The sequence below is a fragment of the Meriones unguiculatus genome, chromosome 20 (assembly GCF_030254825.1).
Source record: "Meriones unguiculatus strain TT.TT164.6M chromosome 20, Bangor_MerUng_6.1, whole genome shotgun sequence".
In the NCBI taxonomy this organism is placed as follows: domain Eukaryota; kingdom Metazoa; phylum Chordata; class Mammalia; order Rodentia; family Muridae; genus Meriones; species Meriones unguiculatus.
Window position 1 is genome coordinate 48,523,433 of NC_083367.1, and position 21,477 is coordinate 48,544,909.

Sequence of the window (21,477 nt, forward strand, 5' to 3'; positions counted from 1 at the left end):
TTTATAGAGACTGTCTGGGTGGGTGATACAGGAAAGTGGGGGAGATAGATGGACTGGAGGAATGTAGGGATACTAGACATTACCTAAGACCCATGTTTGAAGCTGTTTCCAAATTTAAGGAGAGATGGAATTGATACCGTAACTGCTTTTCATGTGACATGCTTCATGAGCTTCCACAGGTTTGACAGTAAAGGAATTGCTAGCATTTGCCGCATGTCTGTTAGTGTATCAAATACCTTGTAGGTTTTCCCCTCTGGAACAACCTTGTGACTTAAATGTTAATTTCATTCCATAGGAAAAGGAAATTGGGGCTTAGTGGAGTGCCTCAGCTGGGCTCACACGTAATACTGAAGCCTTTATAGCATTAACTCTCATGTAATATTCCCAGGCAAAAGTTTGCTAGAAAGTTGGCACGTGTTGTTTCTGCATACTTAGCTTTATTGATGGGCTTTCCTCTGTTTGGATACATAATATGGTGCAGCAGAGGTGTTTCCAAGCTTTGTGATAAGCAGGAGCAAGGCACAGTTAGGAGCTGCTACTTTTGGTCTTTTTGAAATAGGGTCTTGCCATGTAGTCTGGGCTGGTCCCTTACTCTTGTTTGTAGGGTATCTTTAGCCTTATCCTACTGCTGTGTTACAACACCATGGCCAAGAGCAACTTGGGGAGGAAAGGGCTTATTTTAGCTTTGTGTTCTGAAATCACAGTCCATCTTGAAGGGAAGTCAGGGCAGGAACGTGGAGTCAGGAGCTGAAGCAGAGGCTGTGGAGGAATGGTGCATGCCTGCTTGCTCCATCCCAGGCAGGCACATTGGCCCAGGTGTGGCATTGCCAGCCCTCAGTGGAATGGGCCCTTCCACATCAATCATTAATCAAGAAAATGTCTTATAGATTTTCCTGTAGGCCAATCTTATGGAGACATTTTCTAAAGATTTCCTCTTCCTAGATATGTTTGGCTTTGTGTCTAGTTGGAAAAACAACAACAACAACAACACAGCTCAATAGCCTGGGCTGACCAAACACTAGCGATGTTTCTGTCTCAGACTCCAAGGAACCGTTTGTCACAGTAATGACAAATAATGTGATTTTCCCTCCCCCTCCCCTTTTTCTTCAGGGCTAGGAATTGAACCCAGGGTCTCATAGATAGGCACTCTACTGCTAAGCTGTACCCACACTGGGAGTGTGGAATGCTGACCTTCAAGCCTGGTAGCCAGATGTGTTAGGATGTTCACTCTTGTGCCTGGTAGCTGCAGTAAGTTGTAGGCTCACAAGGATAAACAGTCCGCTCTGCATTTATCATGTTGCTCAGCTGTGACATAAATTAGTTAGATATTAAATGCACTTTGAACTTACGTTATTTTCCTTTTGGATTTTTGAGACAGGGTCTGTAACCCGGGCTGGCTTTGAACTTAGTAGATAGCCAAAGCCAACTGTGAATTGCCAATCCTCCTGCCTCCACATCCCAAGTACTGGGATTATAGGCATTCCCCACCACACTCCATTTATGATGATTTCAACTTAAATTCTTTTCTGAGGAATCATATAGTTAATTTTGATCAAATCTACCACCCCTTCGGTGGGTTTCCTCAGAAGCTGAAGAGGATGACTACCTACATTCTTTGTCCGTTTGTTGCCATCCTTTAAGTACCACATATATTATTTGTGTTTACTTATTTATTGTGTGATTGTGTGGTGTATGAGTGTGCTTGCACACACTGTAGGGGAGGCATGAGTGTGTAGAGGTTGGAGGTAGCTATAGGGCATCCATCTGTACTCCCCCTGTTCTTTGAGGTGGTCTCACTGAAGTGTCTCCATCATTACAGCGCTGGGGTTACAGATGCTACCACCCTTGACTGACTGGACATCTAAACTTCCCCAGCAAGCACTTTACCAACAGCCTTTCTCAGCCCCACAGTTCTAAGTATTTTAGAATTCTTTGAATGCTACAGATCCACTAATATTTAACTCCTTTTCCTCCTTATAAAAACTGATAGAGAGCCAGAGGAAGTGGACTTCTGCAGCAAAACAGTTTTGTCCTGTTGGACAGGACAGAACCTCTGCACACATGATATCACAACTGCTAAGACTACATGCACAAGACCTGTGCAAGAGCAAGCCAGCCAACATCCCAGCGTGGGTGGAGTGGGGATGGGGAGGTCGTGCAGTTTCTGGAGCTGAGGAGCTATGGCTGCTGGGAGAGGGAGAGTCAGTTTTCTTAACATTGCCAAGAGAAGTGCTCATGTCCCAGTAGATTGTCCTATACCCATGTAAATATAGATGAACTCTGAGAAAAAGCACAGGGAGCTGGGAAGGAGTGGGGTGAGTTTGGAGAGGTGGTAGATTTGATCAAACTATATCCGTGTATGAACTTCTCAAATGTTTAAAAAAGACTGGCAAGGTAACACTTATTTGACTATTTACCATGGACAAAGGAGTGTTTGGGGCTAGCGGGGATGTTAACAAACTGCGGTAAAATGGAAAGAATGGGACTAGGAGACCTTGAGTGTGGCTTCTGGTACTGACTCAGCTCTTTTATTTGGCTATAGGATTTTAGAAAATAATTAAGTATTCCATCTCAGATTTATCCTTTATATTATAGAATGAGAACATAGAAGCTTGTGTATATCAAGTGTGAGGTGGTATAAAATATATAGTATTTCTAGAGATTTAAAACTGTTGTCTGAGGCCAAGCAATGCAAGTGTTTAATCCCAGCACTTGGGAGTGAAGCAGAAGAATCAGAAATTCAAGGGAAGCCTATATTACATAATAAGTTTGAATCGTTCCCCCACTCCCCCTCGCCGGGCTACAGAGACCCTGTTTTAACCCCCCCACACACACACAATCATTTGAGTTTTGTCTAATCTCATTCTTTCATATCATTTTGGAGGCTCATGTACTCTTTCAAAAAAAAAAAAAGCTTAAAAGATCTTGACAATGTATTTGGGTACCTACTATGTTCCAGATAGCGTACCAAATGTCAGAAGTAAAATGGTGTGTGAACTATAGTCCTTTTCCCTAAGGAAATGCATTACTGTCTACTGAAGGTGACACATATACAGATAAACCCCTTGAATAGAAGCTTGTCAGTTCTGTACAAGAGAAGTAAAGGTGGTTATATATTTTAAGCATATTATTCATTATATGTGAACTTTTTTCTCTTAGGTCTTTGTTTGTCTGCATGTGGGTATGTGCACCTGTGTTCCAGTATCAGTGGAGTTCATAGGTGTCAGATATCTTGGTGCTAGTGTTGTAGATAGTAATGTTCTGTCTGATGATGTGCTGGGAATCAAACCTGCATCTTCTGGAAGAGCGGCAGTGCTCTTAACCACTGAACCATCCCCAGCCCCTAGATGAGCAGTTGTTAATATTGAATGCATAATTTGAAGTAGTAAGTAGCCTTACTTACATTCCACTAATCTCTTAGACAGTTTGGTTTACAAAATGTATGTCCACAGTACCTTGTTCTTCTTTCCTGACCTACCTTGGCTCACTTGGCTTCACTTCTCCTGAAGTCCTTGTATATATTTGGCCAAATGTGGCCAGCAATGGGGAGGCTTCAGGGAGATTGAGAGTTGGTGTTCTGTCTGGGCCACAGTTTTAAACTCTGTCTCAAAAACTAAAAACGAAAGGAAGAATTGCAAATTGGGTATAAACTCCTGGTTTATTTATTGGAGTGTGTACCTACTGCAGAATGCTCATAAACATGGCTGAATTACAAGATGTTAAAGCCCATTTCTCCCTGGGCATGGTGGTGCTTGTCTTTAATCCTACCACTCTGGAGGCAGAGGTAGGTGGAGCTCTGTGAGTTCAAGGCCAGCCTGGTTTACATACTGAGATCTAGGACAGCCAGAGTTACAGAGTGAGACTTTCTTTCTTTCTTTCTTTCTTTCTTTCTTTCTTTCTTTCTTTCTTTCTTTCTTTCCTTCCTTCCTTCTTTCTTTCTTTCTTTTCTTTCTGTCTCGCTCTTTCTTTCTTTTCTTTTCTTTCTGTCTTTCTTTCTGTCTTTCTCTCTCTCTCTCTTTCTCTCTTTCTCTCTCTCTTTCTTTCTTTCTTTCTTTCTTTCTTTCTTTCTTTCTTTCTTTCTTATTTTTAGATTTATTTATTTATTTTAGATTTATCTATTCAGCCTGCGCACCAGAAATGGGCACCAAATCTCACTATAGATGGTTATGAGCCACTATGTGGTTGCTGGGAATTGAACTCAGGACCTTCGGAAGAACAGCCAGTGTTCTTAACCTCTGTGCCTACTGGCCAGTCCATGAGACCCTTTCTTCAGGGGAAGAAAACAAACAAATAAACAAAACCCTAAAAAAACCTGAGAAACCAAAAACAAAAAAGGGCCATGCCTCTAGTTGAGTTTTGAGGTGTTTTCCATTCTCCAAGTCTGTCCTTGTATCTCTTTTGAGGAGAGACCTAGAAGTTAAGAGAGTGTTGCCCATTTCTTTGTTCTGATATAGGAAGGAGAAGAGCAGAAGAGAATGACATGGAATGAGCAAGATGTTCAAGTTTCTGGCAGCCTAGATAGGAAGAAAGTCACGTCTAGGCATGGTGTTGTGGTTTATGGTGATTGTGTATCTAGAATAGTGTTTTGGACTCCTGCCAATTGGGTCTTTATTTCTTGGGAAGGAGAAGAGCCTTCCCAATGTGGCTGTGCCATTTTAAGATTCATTTGTTGCCAGTTATTTTCTGCCTGCATTTTCTGAGAAGAAAGGTCGTCCGGTGTGACAATATTGAGAGTGACTTTTGTGTGTGTGTGTGTGTGTGTGTGTGTGTGGTAATGGGGATTGAACCTAAGATCTGGAATTTAGTGTTTGTGAGTTTAAGGAGAGATCATTCTGTGTGCATTGAAAATCACTAGAGTGGACCATAAGTTTGTTAATAAAGGAAGTCTTTGTTTTCTCTGAGGAGAGGTGTAGCTGTCCATTGACTCGATGTATCAGAGTTACAGAAGTCCCTGCTTCCTACTTTGTGCAGGCCATCACTTTTGCTAGACAACACTCAGTCACTGAGCTCTAACTCTAAAGCTCATTTTCTTTTTCCAACAGAGTTTTACTAAGTTGCCCGGGCTGGCCTTGACTTTAATCTATAGTCCAGTCCTTGAATTTAATGATCCTCCTGCCCTGGCTTCTTGAGTAGCTATAATTACAGACCTCCTCCATGATGCCTAGTTGATAGTGACTCTTGAACATTTAAATTGCAAATCAAATGGATTAGCAATATAGCTCAATGGTAGAGTTAGTATGTTTAGAGCACTGCTTTTGACTGCAGTACTACAAGAAGCAAATGAAACAAGCAAGGAGGAAAAAAAAAAAACAGCCTAAAACTATTTGAAGTTTTCTTCAAATCTTTCTTTTCAGAAACTTTTTGATTGTTTTCTCTTGAGCAAGAGTCATAGCTGACAGTTGATTGGATGTATCAAGGTTCCAAACACCAGTGCTCACTACTTTATGTCATTCAATTTTAGATTTGTCTATTAATGTGTCTTAGTTAGGTTTTCTTAGTTAGGTCTTAGGTTATGATAAAATGATGAACAAAAGCAACTTGGGGAACAAACAGTGTATTTCGTATTATGTGTCCAAGTAACAGTTGATCAGAAAGAGGAAGTCAGGACAGGACCCTGGAGAGAGGAACTGAAGCAGAGACCAGGGAGGAATGCTGCTTACCGGCTTGCTTCTTCCGGCGTTCCTAGTTTGCTTTCTTAGATCGGGTTCTCTGTGTAACTCTGGCTGTTCTGGAACTCACTCTGTAGACCAGGCTGGCCTCGAACTCAGAGATCCCCTTGCCTCCTCCTAAATGCTGGCACTAAAGGCCTGTGCCACCAACCACCAGGTCTCAGTTTGCTTGCTTATACACCCTAGGACCACCTGCCCATGAATGACGCACCCACAGTGGGCCAGCCCCTTCCGCATCATTAATCAAGAAAATGCTTTACCAGCTTGCTCACAGCCAAGCTGATGGAGGCGTTTTAGATTGTTTGTTTATACATACATACATACATGCAGTATTCTGCCTGCATGTGTGCCAACATGCCAGAAGAGGGCATCAGATAATCATAGATATTATGAGCCACAATGTGGCTGCAGGGAACTGAACTCCGGACCTTGCTCTTAACCTCTTAGCCATCTCTCCAGCACCCTGATGGAGCTTTTTTTTTTTTTTAATATGAAGTTCCCTCTCTCAAATGACTCTAGCTTGTGTCAGGTTCATAAAGAAAAAAACCTAACTACAAGAACCCAAACATCTTAGGTGGGTAGGTACACATGTATAATCAATCCCAGCAGAGATAGGCTGAGCTCTGTGAGTTCCGGGCCAGCCTGGTCTGCATACTGAGCCCTGATCTCAAAACAAAGCAAACTCAATCAGGAAATAACCATAACCTGATTATTTTTTTAATTAAAAAACATTTAAAACTTATTTTAAACTTTTCATATTAAAAAAAATTCACCCAAAGACTATGCAATTCAGTGAACTTCTATTATATAGAGTAGCCATTTGAAACAGAAACTGTGTATCTTCACATTAGATTTTATTTATTTGTTTTATTTTTGGTTTTCTAGCACAGGATTTCTCTGTGTAGCCCTGGCTGTTCTGCAACTTGCCCTGTAGACCAGACTGGCCTCAAACTCACAGAGATCCATCTGCCTCTGTCTCCCTATAGGCATGATTAAAGGTGTACACCACCACCGCTCAGACACATTGAATTTTATATTTCCAGAACTAAAAAATAGTTACCGTTATATATGTAGATAAAACATTCATAAACATAAAATAATAAATCTAAAAAGAATTTTGAAGTGATACTTGCCTAAGCCCATAATTTTGGAGGGAACCATATAGTTATTTTGGATTTTTTTTTCATTATACATTATAGTAAGTAATGAATTAAGTGCCCATGGGGCAAAGGGGAACATTATTTTGGTAATATGTTGAACCTTAACGACCAGGTAGTACTTCTTTGGGTTGTTGTAAGCATTATCAGCAGTGTGTATATCATCACGTATGCAGGTGGCATGGAGTATGAGCACGGGAAGACACTGGGTAGAGGTCATGCGAATTGTCCTTCCTGATAATGAGACTTTTCTCGTGTGCAGAATTAGTGCAAGCTTGTAGAGTAGGGAATATTTTGAGTTGGAGAAGTAGTTCACGGGGATAGAGGACTGTTGATTCACTTTACAAAGTGAGCAAGAGTTGGAGGAAAACGGCACCATAAATCCTAGGCTGGGGGAGTGGGAACACAGCAGCTAGGTGTTCAGGCGCCAGATCCTACTAGGGTTATAAAAAGAAGTGTGATAATTACAGGTGGAAATATGGGCTTCAAATTATGGATCTGATGGAACTTAGAACAGGGACTAGGCTTAATAAAGGTTGTTTTGTTTCGGTTTTCAGGTAGGGGCTGTGTGGCTCAGGTTGAACTCATGAGGCTTATAGGCATGCTCTACCAAACCCAATTCTTGGTTCATGTACACTGAGCTCATTTGTAGCCTGAAGCAAATCTTCTTTTATTTTGGGGGAGGAATAATATTCAGGGAAGGAGACGTTAAATATATTGGATGTAATTGTGTGAATGATCTTTTCAAAGTGGATTAAGAGCATAGGTACAAGGTTTTCTTTTAGGTGAGTGGTAAGAGTCTACAGGACTTGGAAGAATAACAGAAGTATAGTTACTATTTTGAGATGGTTCTTATATATTACTTGAATATGTAATTAACATTACATGTACATGCACACACACATTTTTTTGAGACTGTCTTACTGAGTAGCTCAATCCTGCTTCAGACTCTTCTGTCTCAGCCTCTCTAGTATACTAGTTACCATTCCTGACTTCTTCCGTTCTGGTTTTTGTTGTTGTTTGTTTTGTTTTGAGACATAGCTTTGGCTGTTCTAGAACTCATGCAGAGTAGGCTTATGTAGACCAGGCTGGCATCATACTCAGAGAAATCAACCTGTCCTTGCCTCTTGAGTGCTGGGATTAAAGCTCACTGTGTATCAGTGAGGCCTGTGAATATGTCTATGTAATATTTTTATTAATTCTTGTAAGAATCGGACTAATGCTATTTATTTTGTTTCTAGTTTGGCTTTGGTTGAAGAAAGAACTTAGCCTATATGTACTGCTTTACCCACTGGAAGAATGACAGATGACAAAGATGTGCTTCGAGATGTGTGGTTTGGACGAATTCCAACTTGCTTTACTCTCTATCAGGATGAGATAACTGAAAGAGAAGCAGAGCCATACTATGTAAGTGTATTGGTGCTTGCCAACGGGATCTTTCTCTATTATAAATAAAAGTTTTAGAATCTGGAGGACTTCACTGATTTATTTATTTATTTATTTGCTCTATACCTCAATCACAGCTTCCCCTCCCTCCTTTCCTTTCAGTCCTTCCCCCATGTCATGTCCCCATCCCTTTCCCCTCTGAAACAGGGAGGAAGCCTTCACTTTTCAATGTTGTTTTTCTTTTCCTTTTTTTTTTTTTTCTGTGTCATGCAGTGCATCCCGACTGCAATTTCCCCTCACTCGGCTCCTCCCAGTCCCTCTCCTCACTCATATATAACTACTCCATGCTGTTGGCCAGGTTAGAAGACTGGGTGATCACTTGGCAGGTCATGTGCTTACTGTATAAGTGTGAGGACCTGAGTCTGGCACCCCAGGAACCACAAAAAACCTGCTGTATGCCTGTAGTGTCGGCGCTGGGAAGGCAGACAAAGAAGGGTCCCTAGAGCGGGCTGGCGGCCAGTCAAGCCAAACCAGTGAGCTCCTGATCTAGTGGTGTTTCAGGAAGGTGGAGAGTGGATGGAGAATGGCTCAGTGGTTTAGAACACTTGCTGCCCTTATAGAGGACCCTGGTTCAGTTCTAAACACCTACGTGGCGCCTCACAGCCATCTGTAACATGGGTGCCAGGGCATCTGACACCCCGCTGGCCCCCTTGGATGCCAGGCATTCTTGTGCTGCACGTATACATACGCAGGCAAGAGACTCACACACAAGAGTAATGGAGGAAGACACCGGCCATTGATCTTGGGTTTCTACATGTCTGTGCACATACACCCGACATTACAAATAAACAGGGGCCCAGAGAGACAGCTAAGCAGAGAAGTTCACGTACTGTCCTGCAGAAGACCCGATTGTACTTCCCAGTACCCACGTTGGCAGCTTACAGCCCCCCGTAAAGCCTAGCTCTGCCCTTCAGAGACACCTGCACGAACACATAGACATAGAATAGACACATATAATTTAAAATAATGATAAATCTTTAAGATAAATGCATCCCCTCCACTCATGCCGTACACAGACACACACACTCATTGTAGACCTACTGCTACACGTTCTTTTTGTGTGTACATTCATTCAGCTATGTAAGAGCAGAGTCAGGCCAGGGCTATCTCGATGATAGGGCACGGGCTTAGCATGCCGGTACTTACCACACACAGGCATGTACTGTTACACACGGTAGTGGAATCATAAGCAGTGCGCTGTGTTTTAGTAGGAAGCTATTTTTTAATAATAGGTTCACATTGGATTTTGTTTGTCTTTTTATGTTTAGAGACACGGTTTCTTGGTGTATCTGTGGCTGTCCTGGAACTCACTCTGCAGACCAGGCTGATCTCAAACTCACAGAGATGCACCTGCCTCTGCCTGCCAAGCGCTGGTATTAAAGGCGTGTGCCACAACTACCTGGCCAGGTTGGCTTTTTTAAGTTTTATTTTAGGTGTATTTGTATTTTCCCTCATGCACTGCAGTGCTACATGATTCAGTACTTGAGGAAGCCAGAAGAGGTTGCCAGATCCTCTCGTACTGGAGTTACACTCAATTGTGGTGTGTCATGTGGGTGCTGGGAACTGACCCCAGGTCCTCTGCAAGAGTAGCCAGTGCTCTTAACCCCAGATTGGATTTTTAAAGTATTTAGATAATTCCAGGCAGCTAATCCGTCAAATATGTTTATGAATGAACTCACGAATACATGCACACTAGTAAAACAACTACACATGTTCATTGATCTGATTTACGATCATAATATGTTATAACCCAACATGTTTAATAAAATACGGGGCTTGGAGTGTAGTAGAGTAGTAGACTGTCTTCCCAGTGTTTAGAGGAGAGGCCCTGGGTTCAGTCCCCAGCCTCCAAGTATCTAAGTGAAAAATATTATATGTGTGTGTATATGTATATGTGTATATATATGTATACATGTGTATATGTGTGCATGTGGTAGGAGAGAGGTATGTGGGTATGGGGGGAGAAATAAAGGTATACGTGTGTACCTGGTCTGTCGACCAGGCTAGCTTGAACCCACAGAGACGGCCTAGCTCAGTCTCCTGAGTTCTGGGATTAAAAGCATGTGCTACCACATCAACCCTGCATTATTTGTTTAAAAACAAATTTCACGTCTCCTCTGATTTTACTGTGCTTTTCTTTATCCACACTTATCTGTCTGTCGATCAGATGGCATTTTGTCTGTTTACTGAGTAGCCCCAAAGGCAAAACCACATACCTGTACAGACATACAGATCATAGATGTACACATACCACACACACACACCACAGACACAGTCCATAGACATACACACACACACACACACACACAGAGACACTGCAGACAAATGTACCACAGACACACATACACCATAGACGCATACCCTGGCGAAAGCAACTTAGGAAGAAAGGGTTTGTTTTTAAAGGAGTGATTGGCAGGTAGGTGTTTATGTAATTCCAGGTTACAGTCGATTCTTGCTGAGAAGCAGAGGCAGCAGAAGTTGCAGCATCTAGTTACCCCCCATCCTCAGTCAGGAGGAGACGGAAGCCAATGCACGCCTGCTTACTCCTCACCTCCCCCAGAGCTGCTGTCCCCCACAGTGAGCCGGCTTTCCCGCATGACGTACCCCAGTCAAGGCAGTCGCCCACAGGCCGGCTCTGTGTAGACAGTTCTGCACTGAGACTCTCGTGCCAAGTGAATCTAGATGGTTTCGCGTTGACAACTGAAGCCAACCATTACACAAATGTATTTTATACCAAATAGATTAAAAATGGCTAGTTTACTCTGCCCTTCTGATTTTTGTATATCCCTCAGTGTACCACCTGTGGTTTTATAATTTTTGAAAGAGCCTAATGTATTTTTGCCATTTATTAACTATATTATTCAAATATTATAAATATATTTTAGTATCATGTTAAGCATTTAAGTTCTGTGTAAAAGAGGTGATAATGCTCATGTGAATCATTCAATATTTAAGGTAAATTTAATAGAATTACCTAATATCTTAATTAGTATAATGTATTATATAAAGTGGTAAGGAAAAATTGTTGATTTGTGTTAATTAAAAGCATATATGCCCTAAGCTGTACTTAGAAGTTATAATCCAATTAGAAACATTTACTATTTTAAACTCTAGCTTTTCATTTTCTATAAGAAGCAGATGACTTTGGATTAAGTAGTCAAAATAATGCAGAGAACACAACTGTTTCTCTGAAAATTAAAAGGCTTACTTGATACATCTTTGTTTTGAAACCATAATGAGTAAGTAAATATTGCTTTACAAATTTTCATTTCAGTTGCTTTTGCCAAGAGTCAGTTATTTGACATTGGTAACTGACAAAGTGAAGAAGCACTTTCAGAAGGTTATGAGGCAAGAAGATGTCAGTGAGATATGGTTTGAATATGAAGGCACACCCCTGAAATGGTAAGTGAATTTTTTTCATTGTTAAGCATTTAGTATATGCTAGCTGTAAGAAGGTATAGTGTCCTGGAACAACTGTAAAAAGTTCTACGAAGAAAGCCAAGCATGGTAGCTGTAATCCCAGCATTCAAGAAGCTGAAGCAGCAGATTGCCAGTTTGATGCTGCCCTGGTCGGTATATCATATCGAGTACCGGGGAAGCCAGGGCCATACAGCAGAACCCTCTCTCAAACAAAAGAGAAAAGAAGTGACCCGTCTAGCTTATAAATGAAGGTTAGGCATTACGCAGTGTTCTGCAGACAGTGCCCTGCCTTGTCTAGCATGCTCCAAGCCCTGGGTTCAGTTTAACACTTCAAAAACCAGGCATAGTGAGGCACGCCTGTAAAATCCCCGCACTCAGAGGTGGGGGCCAGAGGATCAGAACTTTGTCACCTGTGGCTGCATGAAGAGTTTAGCCTGAGCCATACGAGACCCTGTCTTTGTCCCCCACACTCCCTGTCTCACCTCCCCCCCAATAAAAAAAAATTCTGCCTTTCCAAACAGTGCCATTACAGATAAGGATCCAATGTTCAGATATTGAGCCTTCGATGACATTTCTCTTTAAACCATCACAGGAAAAAAAAATCTGCCTTCTGTTTGGATGATGGATAATTGTATAATAGACTAACATATTTGCTTTCTTTGTTAACTTTTTAAAATTATGTGTCTTCATGTGTGTCTGTGTTTGCATGTATAAATGAGTGCAGGTGCCCGTGGACGACAGAGAGGCCCCAGATACTCTGGGGCAGGAGTTCAGGTGGTTATAAGCCACACCATATGGACGCTGAGAAGTGAACTTGTTCTCTGTAAGATCAGGATGTGTTTTGTATTGCTAATGTGCATGCCTGATGTCCCATAAAGGTCAGAAGAGGGTATCGGGTCCCATGGAACTAGAGTTACAGGTGGTTTTGAGAAACCACGTAGGTGCTAGGAATTGAGCCTGAGTCCTCTACAAGAGCAGCAAGTGCTTTATACTGCTGAGCCATCTTTCCAGCCCTTAGTATGTATTCTTAACTGCCAAGATTCTCTCTCCGGCCTCACACTCTGGCTACTATGCTATTTTTAAGATTCTGTAAAACAACCCTAAATTTGGGCTTGTCCATATGCAGATGACATATTTTGGTATTTTCTGTTCCTGAGAGTTTTATTTATTGTGCTTCCAAAATATTTAAAGTAGAGAAGTTACAAAGAGAAGGCTGTGGATTAGGTCAGGCTTCTATACTGGGCATCCTGTATTCAGATGTTTCTAGTTGCAGAAAGATATTGATGACTATGATTTAAGTGGAATTTGAAAAATACAAATAAGTTAAAATACTTTATTCCACTCCGGGTTATTAACATGAAGAGACATTGAAAGAGACTTAGGAAATAAAAGGTACTTAGGTATAAATAACCTTATTGTGCAGCTGTCTAGGACAATTTGGAAGGAGCGCACTTCTGGAATTCTTTAAGGTTTTGTCTGCTAGACACCACATCAATAATGTTAGAAACAATTTAGTCTTTTTACTGCAGAAGAGTAATTTGGTGTAAGTATATCATCTTCCTACATCCTTTGAGAAAGCACCCTGCCTCTACTCATCATTATGGATTGAGCTAGGGGTCTTGAGCAGTCTTGGCAATTGCTCTTCCACTGAACTTCATTCTCAGCCTTCCAAGACAGGATCTTTGTCTGTTGTCCAGGCTGGTGGGAGGAAGGTTCACTTTGTAATCCAGGCTTGTGTCAAATCACGGCTGTTTCCAGCCGCAGCCTGTCAGCTGTTGGGATAGGGTATGCTGCAGAATGCTTGGCAGGTCCCAGACTGTAAGAGCTTCAGCTCAGGGCCCTTTGTGCAGTGACTGCTGACAGTCTACTTAATATTTCCCCCCTCTTCTATTCTCTAATTTTCTAGTTGCCTATTTTAATTTGTCCAAACTATAATAGAAAGCTATTTAAATAACAGCAGTAGGCATACAGAATGCCCAAATAAGTTAAAGATACAAGCCTGGCATGATGGTGCAATCCTTTAATCCCAGCACTCAGAGGCAGAGGCTGGTGGATCTCTGTGAGTTTTGAGGACAGCCTGGTCTACATAGTGAGTTCCAGGACAGCCAGCATAGAGAGACCCTGTCTCAAAAATAAATGTTACTGATGCATAGATAGCTTCTAAAACATAGTCTCTTGTTGGCTACAAGTGCCTTATTGTGGGCCCATCCCCAGCCCTCATATATTTATATTGATAACTTTAAAGTTATCTGAGAAAGAGAAGTGTTGATCCATCTGAAAACCTGGGTCTTTTTTGGAATGATTTGATTAGACAGCAGAGGGTGCTCTAACACTGCATTTTAAGGAGTGACAGTTCTTATTACTACAACTTTAGTAGTCATTTATATTTGATACTTTCATATGGTAAAACACCTTAAGAAAACAGTTTTAGATTCTCTGAAGACTACTTTGGCAGTAAACCCTGTTAATGGTAAAATCTGGTTGGGTTTGTTGCTCGCTAGGAGAAATTGCCTAGCCTATATAAGGCCCCGGGTTTGATTACCTCCTACTGCAGAAAAAGAGTGGGGAGAAGAAAGAAAATTAGTTAGATCTTCAACTTTTGAGTACAGAATTAAGAAAGGTCTTTTGTTAACTGTAAGATAAGTATTTCGAATGGGATTTTTAAATGTATAAACTATTTTCAGAATGGACTGTGGAAGTAAGAAGTTAAACTGGCTTCTAGGAAATACTGCTGGTCTTAAACTTAGCTGGAATACAATACTTGAATAGTGTGTGCAGTTTCAAGAGCACATTCCAGCGAGACAGTTAATGCAGACGTGCATACAGTTCTCTTCACAACATAGGCTCTTCTTCACAGTTTGTAAGTGCTGTGTAGATTACTCCCATGTCTCCAGTCTCTCTCTCTCTCTCTCTCTCTCTCTCTGTGTGTGTGTGTGTGTGTGTGTGTGTGTGTGTGTGTGTGTTGGCTTTTCCATTCATTTTTCTAAGGTTGTAAATTTTTGGAATTTCAAAAATTATTTTGTAAAGTGGACCTTTGGTGGGGTAGGCCTTTAGGGCATCAGATTCAGGCCTTTTTAACTAGGCAAGTGAGTTAAATTACTTGGGCTTGCAATTGGAGTTGCCCCTTGTTTACGCAGTAAAAAAATAAACTTGTGAATCTTCAGTGTGGTGATTTTTTTTTTTTTTTTATTTTTGGTAAGAAGGAAGCATTTATTTCTATGAAATGACCTGGGGCAGTAGCACTCTAAAGTATGCATCATTCTTTTTTGTTTTGAAGTCTGTTCTCCACCTTGATTTAGGATTGGGAGGTTGAATTAAATAGGCAGGCTTTTTTGAACCTTCCTCCAGCTTATTCATCTATCCATCTATCCATCCATCCATCCATCCATCCATCCATCCATCCATCCATCGATGATTGAATGCAGGGTTTCACATAGCCCAGACTGGTGTTAAACTTGCTATGTTGCTGTGATTAACCACTGAATTCTGCATCCTGCCTCCACTTCCTGAATAATGGGGTTATATGCCTGGAGGATTTTGTAACTGCATAATTGAAAGTCTGGATATTTGCATACATACATAATGTTAAGAGAAATAATCACAGACTGGGGGTTTGCATTGTCGTTAGGTGAATGTCTGTACACTTACAAATTTCTAAATTTCAAAAATAGAAAGTACAGGCTGGAGAGATGGCTTATTGGTTAGGAGCTCTAGCTTTTCTTCTAGAGGGCCTAGGATCGATTCTGAGCATCCCCATGGTGGCTCACAACTGTCTATAATTTCAGTCCCAGGGGATCTGATGTTCTCTTCTGGCCTCTGAGGACAATACATGCATGTAATCCACAGACATACTTGAAAAAAACATCCATACAATGTAAAAATAAATAAAAGTTAATTTTAAAAAGAAAAGCATAAGCTGCCTTTACCACCACAGCTTTCAAGGCAGTTGGTCTAAGAGTTGAAGGCCAGCCTGAACTATATGAGATACCATCTCTAAAACAAGCAAACCAACAAAACTAGTTGTTGTAAGAGGCAGATGTGGTTGAGCACATCTGTAATCCCAGCATTTAGGTTGTAGAGGTAGAAGGATGATTGATATGTGTTTGAGGCCAGTCTGTTTAAGATAGTAGCAGGCCAGCCAGAGCTGCATAGTGGCATCATCTCTCACAAGTAAACAAGATATTTTTTGTGTTTAAATAAACTTACAATGAATGGTTTCATCTTATAAGTGCCAGGATGATAATTTAATACTACAACAGCTCATAAGAATCCAATATACTCATAGAAGGAGTACATTGAAACTCCTCTCGGGAGTGAAGAATTTAGAAGAAAAACACCTGGCAGCTGGTGGGAGTGTATGTGTTGACGCAGGCATGTAGCTGTGTGAAGTTACTGTTTGGTAAAGCCCATGAAAGTGGGGTTAAATGTGCTGGAAATTTGCTTGGGGGTTTAGTTATAAATTTATGTATTTTTCCTCTAAGCTATACCTTTCCTTTTTAGGCATTATCCAATTGGTTTACTATTTGATCTTCTTGCATCAAGTTCAGCTCTTCCTTGGAACATCACAGTACATTTCAAGGTATAGTTTAAATAGCAATTCCCGTTTGTTTTATTTGTGCTTCTTAATAGAGTAGAATTTTTTTCAAATAATTTATTATTTTTCCTTTTCTGTTTGTTTTTAAGACATGGCCTCACTGTGTAGTCCATGCTGGCCAGGCACTTACTGTGTGGTCTAGGTTAGCCTTAAAATGATTGTCCTGCTTAGCCATCGCATGCTGGGATTGCAGCATTGCTTCCACACCTGACAAATGGCTTGATCCAGGATAGTCATTCCTTCTAACTTCTCACGGCCGCTCTTTCTGCCCTAAGATATTTCCAATTTTTTGATAAAACCATTTAATGTATAAATATCTTTTCTTTTTTAGAGCCAAGTAATCCATGTTTTAGGCTTATAACAAGTTGTTATATCTAATCTGTATATAATATATAGAGTTATATTTAGAAAATAATAAAATTCCCAGGTGTAGATGTGGGCATGAGAGTAGAGATTCGAATAACTAATGTTGAGAAGCATAGCTACGTTGATAGAAATCCAAAGATTTGTGAGCCTCTGTTTTCAGACACAATTCCTGTAGATTTGAAACCAGGTAACTTTAATGTTGGGTAATTTTGTCCTAATAAATTGTAAAGTACTGGTCATACCTGGGCATAGTGACACTGAGTGGCCATGGTGCCCAGGAGGCAGAGACAGAGAGGTTCTGAGGTCAAGCTCACCTAGGGCCTGGGCTGCATTAGGAGTTTGAGTCCAGCCTGGGCTACATAATGAAATCTATCTCAAGAAGAAGTAAAAATAAAAAGTAATTTACTGGTCTCCTCCCTCTTTACTTGTGCTCCACCCTTCCTACTTCCCATTTCATGAACATCATCCCTCCAGCCTCCAGGTTGGTTTCAGTGTTAGCAAACTGACCTGGCCTACCCAGCAATCAGTTTAGCACACATGGCACCAGCTCTCACGGCCATCATAGGGTTTTGTTGGTGCTGCTGTTGATGGTGGTGGTTGATTGTTTCTTTTCCTTCCAGTATGTTTTTCTAAGTTTTACATTGGCTCCGTAGGCACTTCAGTAGTTTTCCATCAGCTGCACAGTCGCTGCGGCTGTCCCCACGTATGGATGTGCCCACTTATCTCCGCAGTCCCTGATATAGGGACCTCTGTCTTCTCTCCTCCCTCCATCCCCATCTGCCTGCTCACATGGGTTTTTCAGCAATGGAAGAAGAGCTTTAGAGGTGTCATGTAGGTTGTTTATTAATTCAGTAAATACTGAATCCTGCTATGTGCTAGCCCAGCACTGTTCTAGGAGTTTGGGATATATGATTGAAGGGCATAAAGACACTCAAATATTGAAGACATTCCCAGCCTATTTTAAAGGCTGAATAACTGACCCTAATACTATTAAAGAAAGTGGAAATACATTGCAAATCAGTATCTTTTATGAACATGCATATAAAAGTCTTCAGTAAAAATTAGTAAACTCAACCCAGCAGTACCTAGAAAAGAACACAAACAATTGCTGAGTTTATCTCATGAGTACAAGATTGATTCAACACTCAGTCATCAATCATTGTAATTTCTTACATTGACAAAATTAAGTAGAAAAGCCACAACAACAAAACTAGTAGACATAGAACATATATGGCCAGAGTTCAATAACCATTGCCAGTAAAAGTTCCTTAGCCAGCTTAGGAATGAAAGATAATTTACTCATTTTGACCAAGGGCATAGCAGAAATCTTCCTAAATGATATTTTAAAATGCTTTTTAGATTTATTGTATGTGTATAAATATTTTACCTGAATGAATGTGTATGCTTGTTACCTGTAGATGCTAGCAGAGGTGTCATCTTTTGGAACTAGACTTACAGTTGTGAGCTGCCCTTTGGGTGCTGGGAACCCAGCCTGGGAGCTCTGCAGGAGCAGCAAGTGCTCTTACCCACTGAGACGTCTCTGCAGACCCTCCATGATGGATGTGCATCAGGAAGAAGACAAGGATAGCTGACCCTGCCATTCATATAAGCAGTTCTGCTGTAATCCAGCATGTTTCCTTAAAACAAGACAAAAACAAAAGCACTGGTTTTCAAGATTGTACGTTTCAGGGACAAGTCCAAAACCTTTCCACAGCGTAGTTTTACACAGGCAGTAGCTAAGAGGTATGTAAATACTGAAATAAGGATATTAATATTAATAATACTGAAATAATACTTAAACTTGCATTGCAAGTTTAAGAAGACTCAGAGTTTGCTTCTGGAGATAGGTGATGTGAGCACGTCCAGTCTGAAACCATGGGAAGGCTGTTTGGGATGAGAGGCTGCAGTGGGTGGTTGGCGAGTGTGGCTGCTGACGGCAAGTGTTTCTAACATGGAGGCTTTAGGCTTTGTGCATTTCTACTCAGATCTGCCTAGCTGGCTACAGAATGCGGTGTGCACCTGCTGATGCTCGTGGACAATATTTGCATAGGTACACACAGAATTCACATTATGCTCAGCCACATACCTCATGTGTCGCTTGCTTTGGAACAAATGCAAAAGATTTGAACAGAAAGCTTGCAGAACCTATGAATTACCGATAAATACTTGAAAAGATGCCTACCATCTTTAGTCATCAGGGAAATGTAAATGAAAACCAGAGACAGAGATTACTTTACACTTACTAGAATGACTAAAATGAAAAAGACTAATAAATTTTACATTGAGTACCCAGAACTGTGAAATATTGCAGCTGAGAGTTTAAAATTGTTTGGTCAATTCGAGAAAATGCTGCAGTTTTAAATGGCATTAAACATAAACCTAGACCTGTATGGCCAACGTTGCTGAGTTTAGCTGTGTGTTCAGAAAGACAAACGATGTCCGCCAGGACACTTCCGTGTTACTGTCCACAGTTGCTTTCTTAACCAGGGAAAAGTTGGAAATAAATAATCATGCCAGCAACAGGTTTTACGATTAAACACAGTATCACACATTCAGTGACAACTCAGTGACAGAAAAAAGCCTCTTTCTGATGAGTACAGTCACATGAGTAAATCTCAAGAGTAAGCTAAGTCAGTGACACACTATTTCATATATGATTTTATTATAGGCAAGACTCCTGCAGCATATCATTTCAGTGATTGGTGGAGATAGGAAGGAAGGAGCCTTCTGCTCAGGATACAGAGTAACTTATGGTAAACTTTTGGTGGAGAATGAGGGTGATGGTAGTGGTTGTGGCTAACTTATGGTGAGGAATGAAGGCATATCGTTATTATAATGTTTATCTTGTTTGGTTCATAGCTCTTCAGTCAGGATTTATCTAAAGCTTCCTATATTTTATTGTATATGGATCATATCTCAATAATATGACTTATTTAAGAAAGATTTACTGAGAAATGAGAGGCCCTTACCTCTGCTGAATTAGACTTTAAGAGTGCTTTCACCTGTGGATATGTTAGCAGGCATTGTAGTACTAATAATGCTGTATAATTACTACTACAGAATCCAGTGTAGGGACAGCGTGAACTTAACCTTGACTTGGTGGGTGAAAGGGAAAGTTTCATGTATGGTATGCCATAGAAGCTAAACCTAAAGCTGAGGATTCTTTGGCCGCACTCTAAGTGGTTAGACATGGAGAAAAGAATGTTCTAGGTAGAAGAAAGCAGTGTTCAAATAGTTGGTGTGAAAGCAGAAATAAGAGAGTATTGCTGGAAGAACTAAAAGAATGTTGAAGATGGAAGCTACTCAAGTGTTTGCATGCGTGCAGGGAATAGGGTGGGAGGTTTAGGTGGGCAACTTAGTAGACCTTGAAGTAACATAGCATCTTGATGGCTTTGATATATTGTAAAAGGAAAAGTGGAGGGAGAATGTTAGGTCTTAAGTTAGGTCTTTTTGGAAGGTCACCATGACTCTCAGTGCAAAAGCATTAAGGGTGTAAAATTATAGGCATGTGTCCTTGCTAGCTTAAACTGTTAACTTGACAGAACCTAGAGTCACCTGAGGAGTCTCAATTGAAAAACTGCTCAGATCAGAAAGGCCTGTGCACAAGTATGTTGGGGAAGACCTTGATTGTTAGCTGACACACGAGGTCCAGCCTCCCGTGGATAGCATCGTAACCTGGGCAGGTAGAACGGGCCTGTATTAGAAAGCTGGCTGAGGATAAACTTCCCAGTTAGAGAGCTAGCAAACAGCATTCCTCCATGGCTTCAGCCTCAAGCCTTGAGTCCCTGCCCTGACTTCCCTCATTGCTGGGCTGTGAACCGGATGTGTAAGACAGATAAATCCTTTTCTCCCATATAAGCTGCCTTTGGTCAGAGTGTTTTATCACAGCAATAAAACAAACTGCATGGGTTCTGTTGCAAGGGTTTTAGAACTAAATAGGCCTTAGCCTGGTGTTGAAAGTTGGGAAATTCCAGATCTATTTAGGATATAAAGCAGCAGACTGTTTGCTATGGAAATGTGGAGGAGGTGTGGTGGCATTATTTTGTCATTGGATTTGTTGAGTTGCTTGTACATCTGGGACATTTGCTAGATGATTGTGGGTCTGAAAGTCCTAAGAAGGATTCTGACAGGAAATAATACTGATAATCTTTAGTTCATACATAATACAGAAGTAGGTAATCTCACTCAAGGTGAGGATATGGAATGAAAAAGAAAAGCGGTCCTAGGTTACATACTTGAAACAGATCACACGAATATTTAAGAATAGCTTTGGAAAAGGCAAGCGAGGCAGGGATTAGATGAAAGGAAAGTGGGAAGTGTTGATAGCAGAAACTTGAGCATGACTAGAGAATAGTCACATATATTAGACTCTTGGTAAGTACTTAAAACAGCCAGTTGAAAGGTGTTTCTGTGACTAATCATGGTGGCTAACTGATTGCAATATTGATAAGAATGAAAAGGCTTATGTGAATGTGTGGTGACAAATCTTGAGAGTTGTAGCCAAAAAGAAGTTGAGTTTAAGGTTTGTGTTTGGCTTTGGATAGATGTTTTCAGTGGGAAGAATGTAATGAAACGGTATTAGGAAAATGAGCAAAGCTGCTCCTATCGGAGAGTCTAAAGATTGAACCAATAAGATCCAGGAAACATGATGAGAAATAAATACCCTATAGATTGTAGCAAGGAGTGATGATCCCTTATAGCCATGCCCGTACACTACACCTTGGTAGAACCAGTATCTTAAGAAAAGCGAGAAAGGTTAACGTTACTTGGTGTCTGGTGCACTTATCTTTGCATTACTTCATCTACCTTTTATTTTCTTTCTCTT

General features: G+C 40.9%; 1 protein-coding gene across 2 annotated transcripts in view; it reads left to right on the forward strand.

Moving 5' to 3' along the window:
- The window catches only part of Atg5 (autophagy related 5), a 91,947-nt gene that overhangs the window by 3,671 nt on the left and 66,799 nt on the right, over nucleotides 1–21,477 (forward strand). For both annotated transcript variants that reach the window (XM_060373692.1, XM_021634095.2), the window contains exons 2-4: nucleotides 8,068–8,233; nucleotides 11,547–11,674; nucleotides 16,193–16,271. In XM_060373692.1, coding sequence (XP_060229675.1) covers nucleotides 8,126–8,233; nucleotides 11,547–11,674; nucleotides 16,193–16,271 — 315 coding nt within the window. In that variant the 5' untranslated portion in view covers nucleotides 8,068–8,125. The remainder of the gene's footprint in view (nucleotides 1–8,067; nucleotides 8,234–11,546; nucleotides 11,675–16,192; nucleotides 16,272–21,477) is intronic.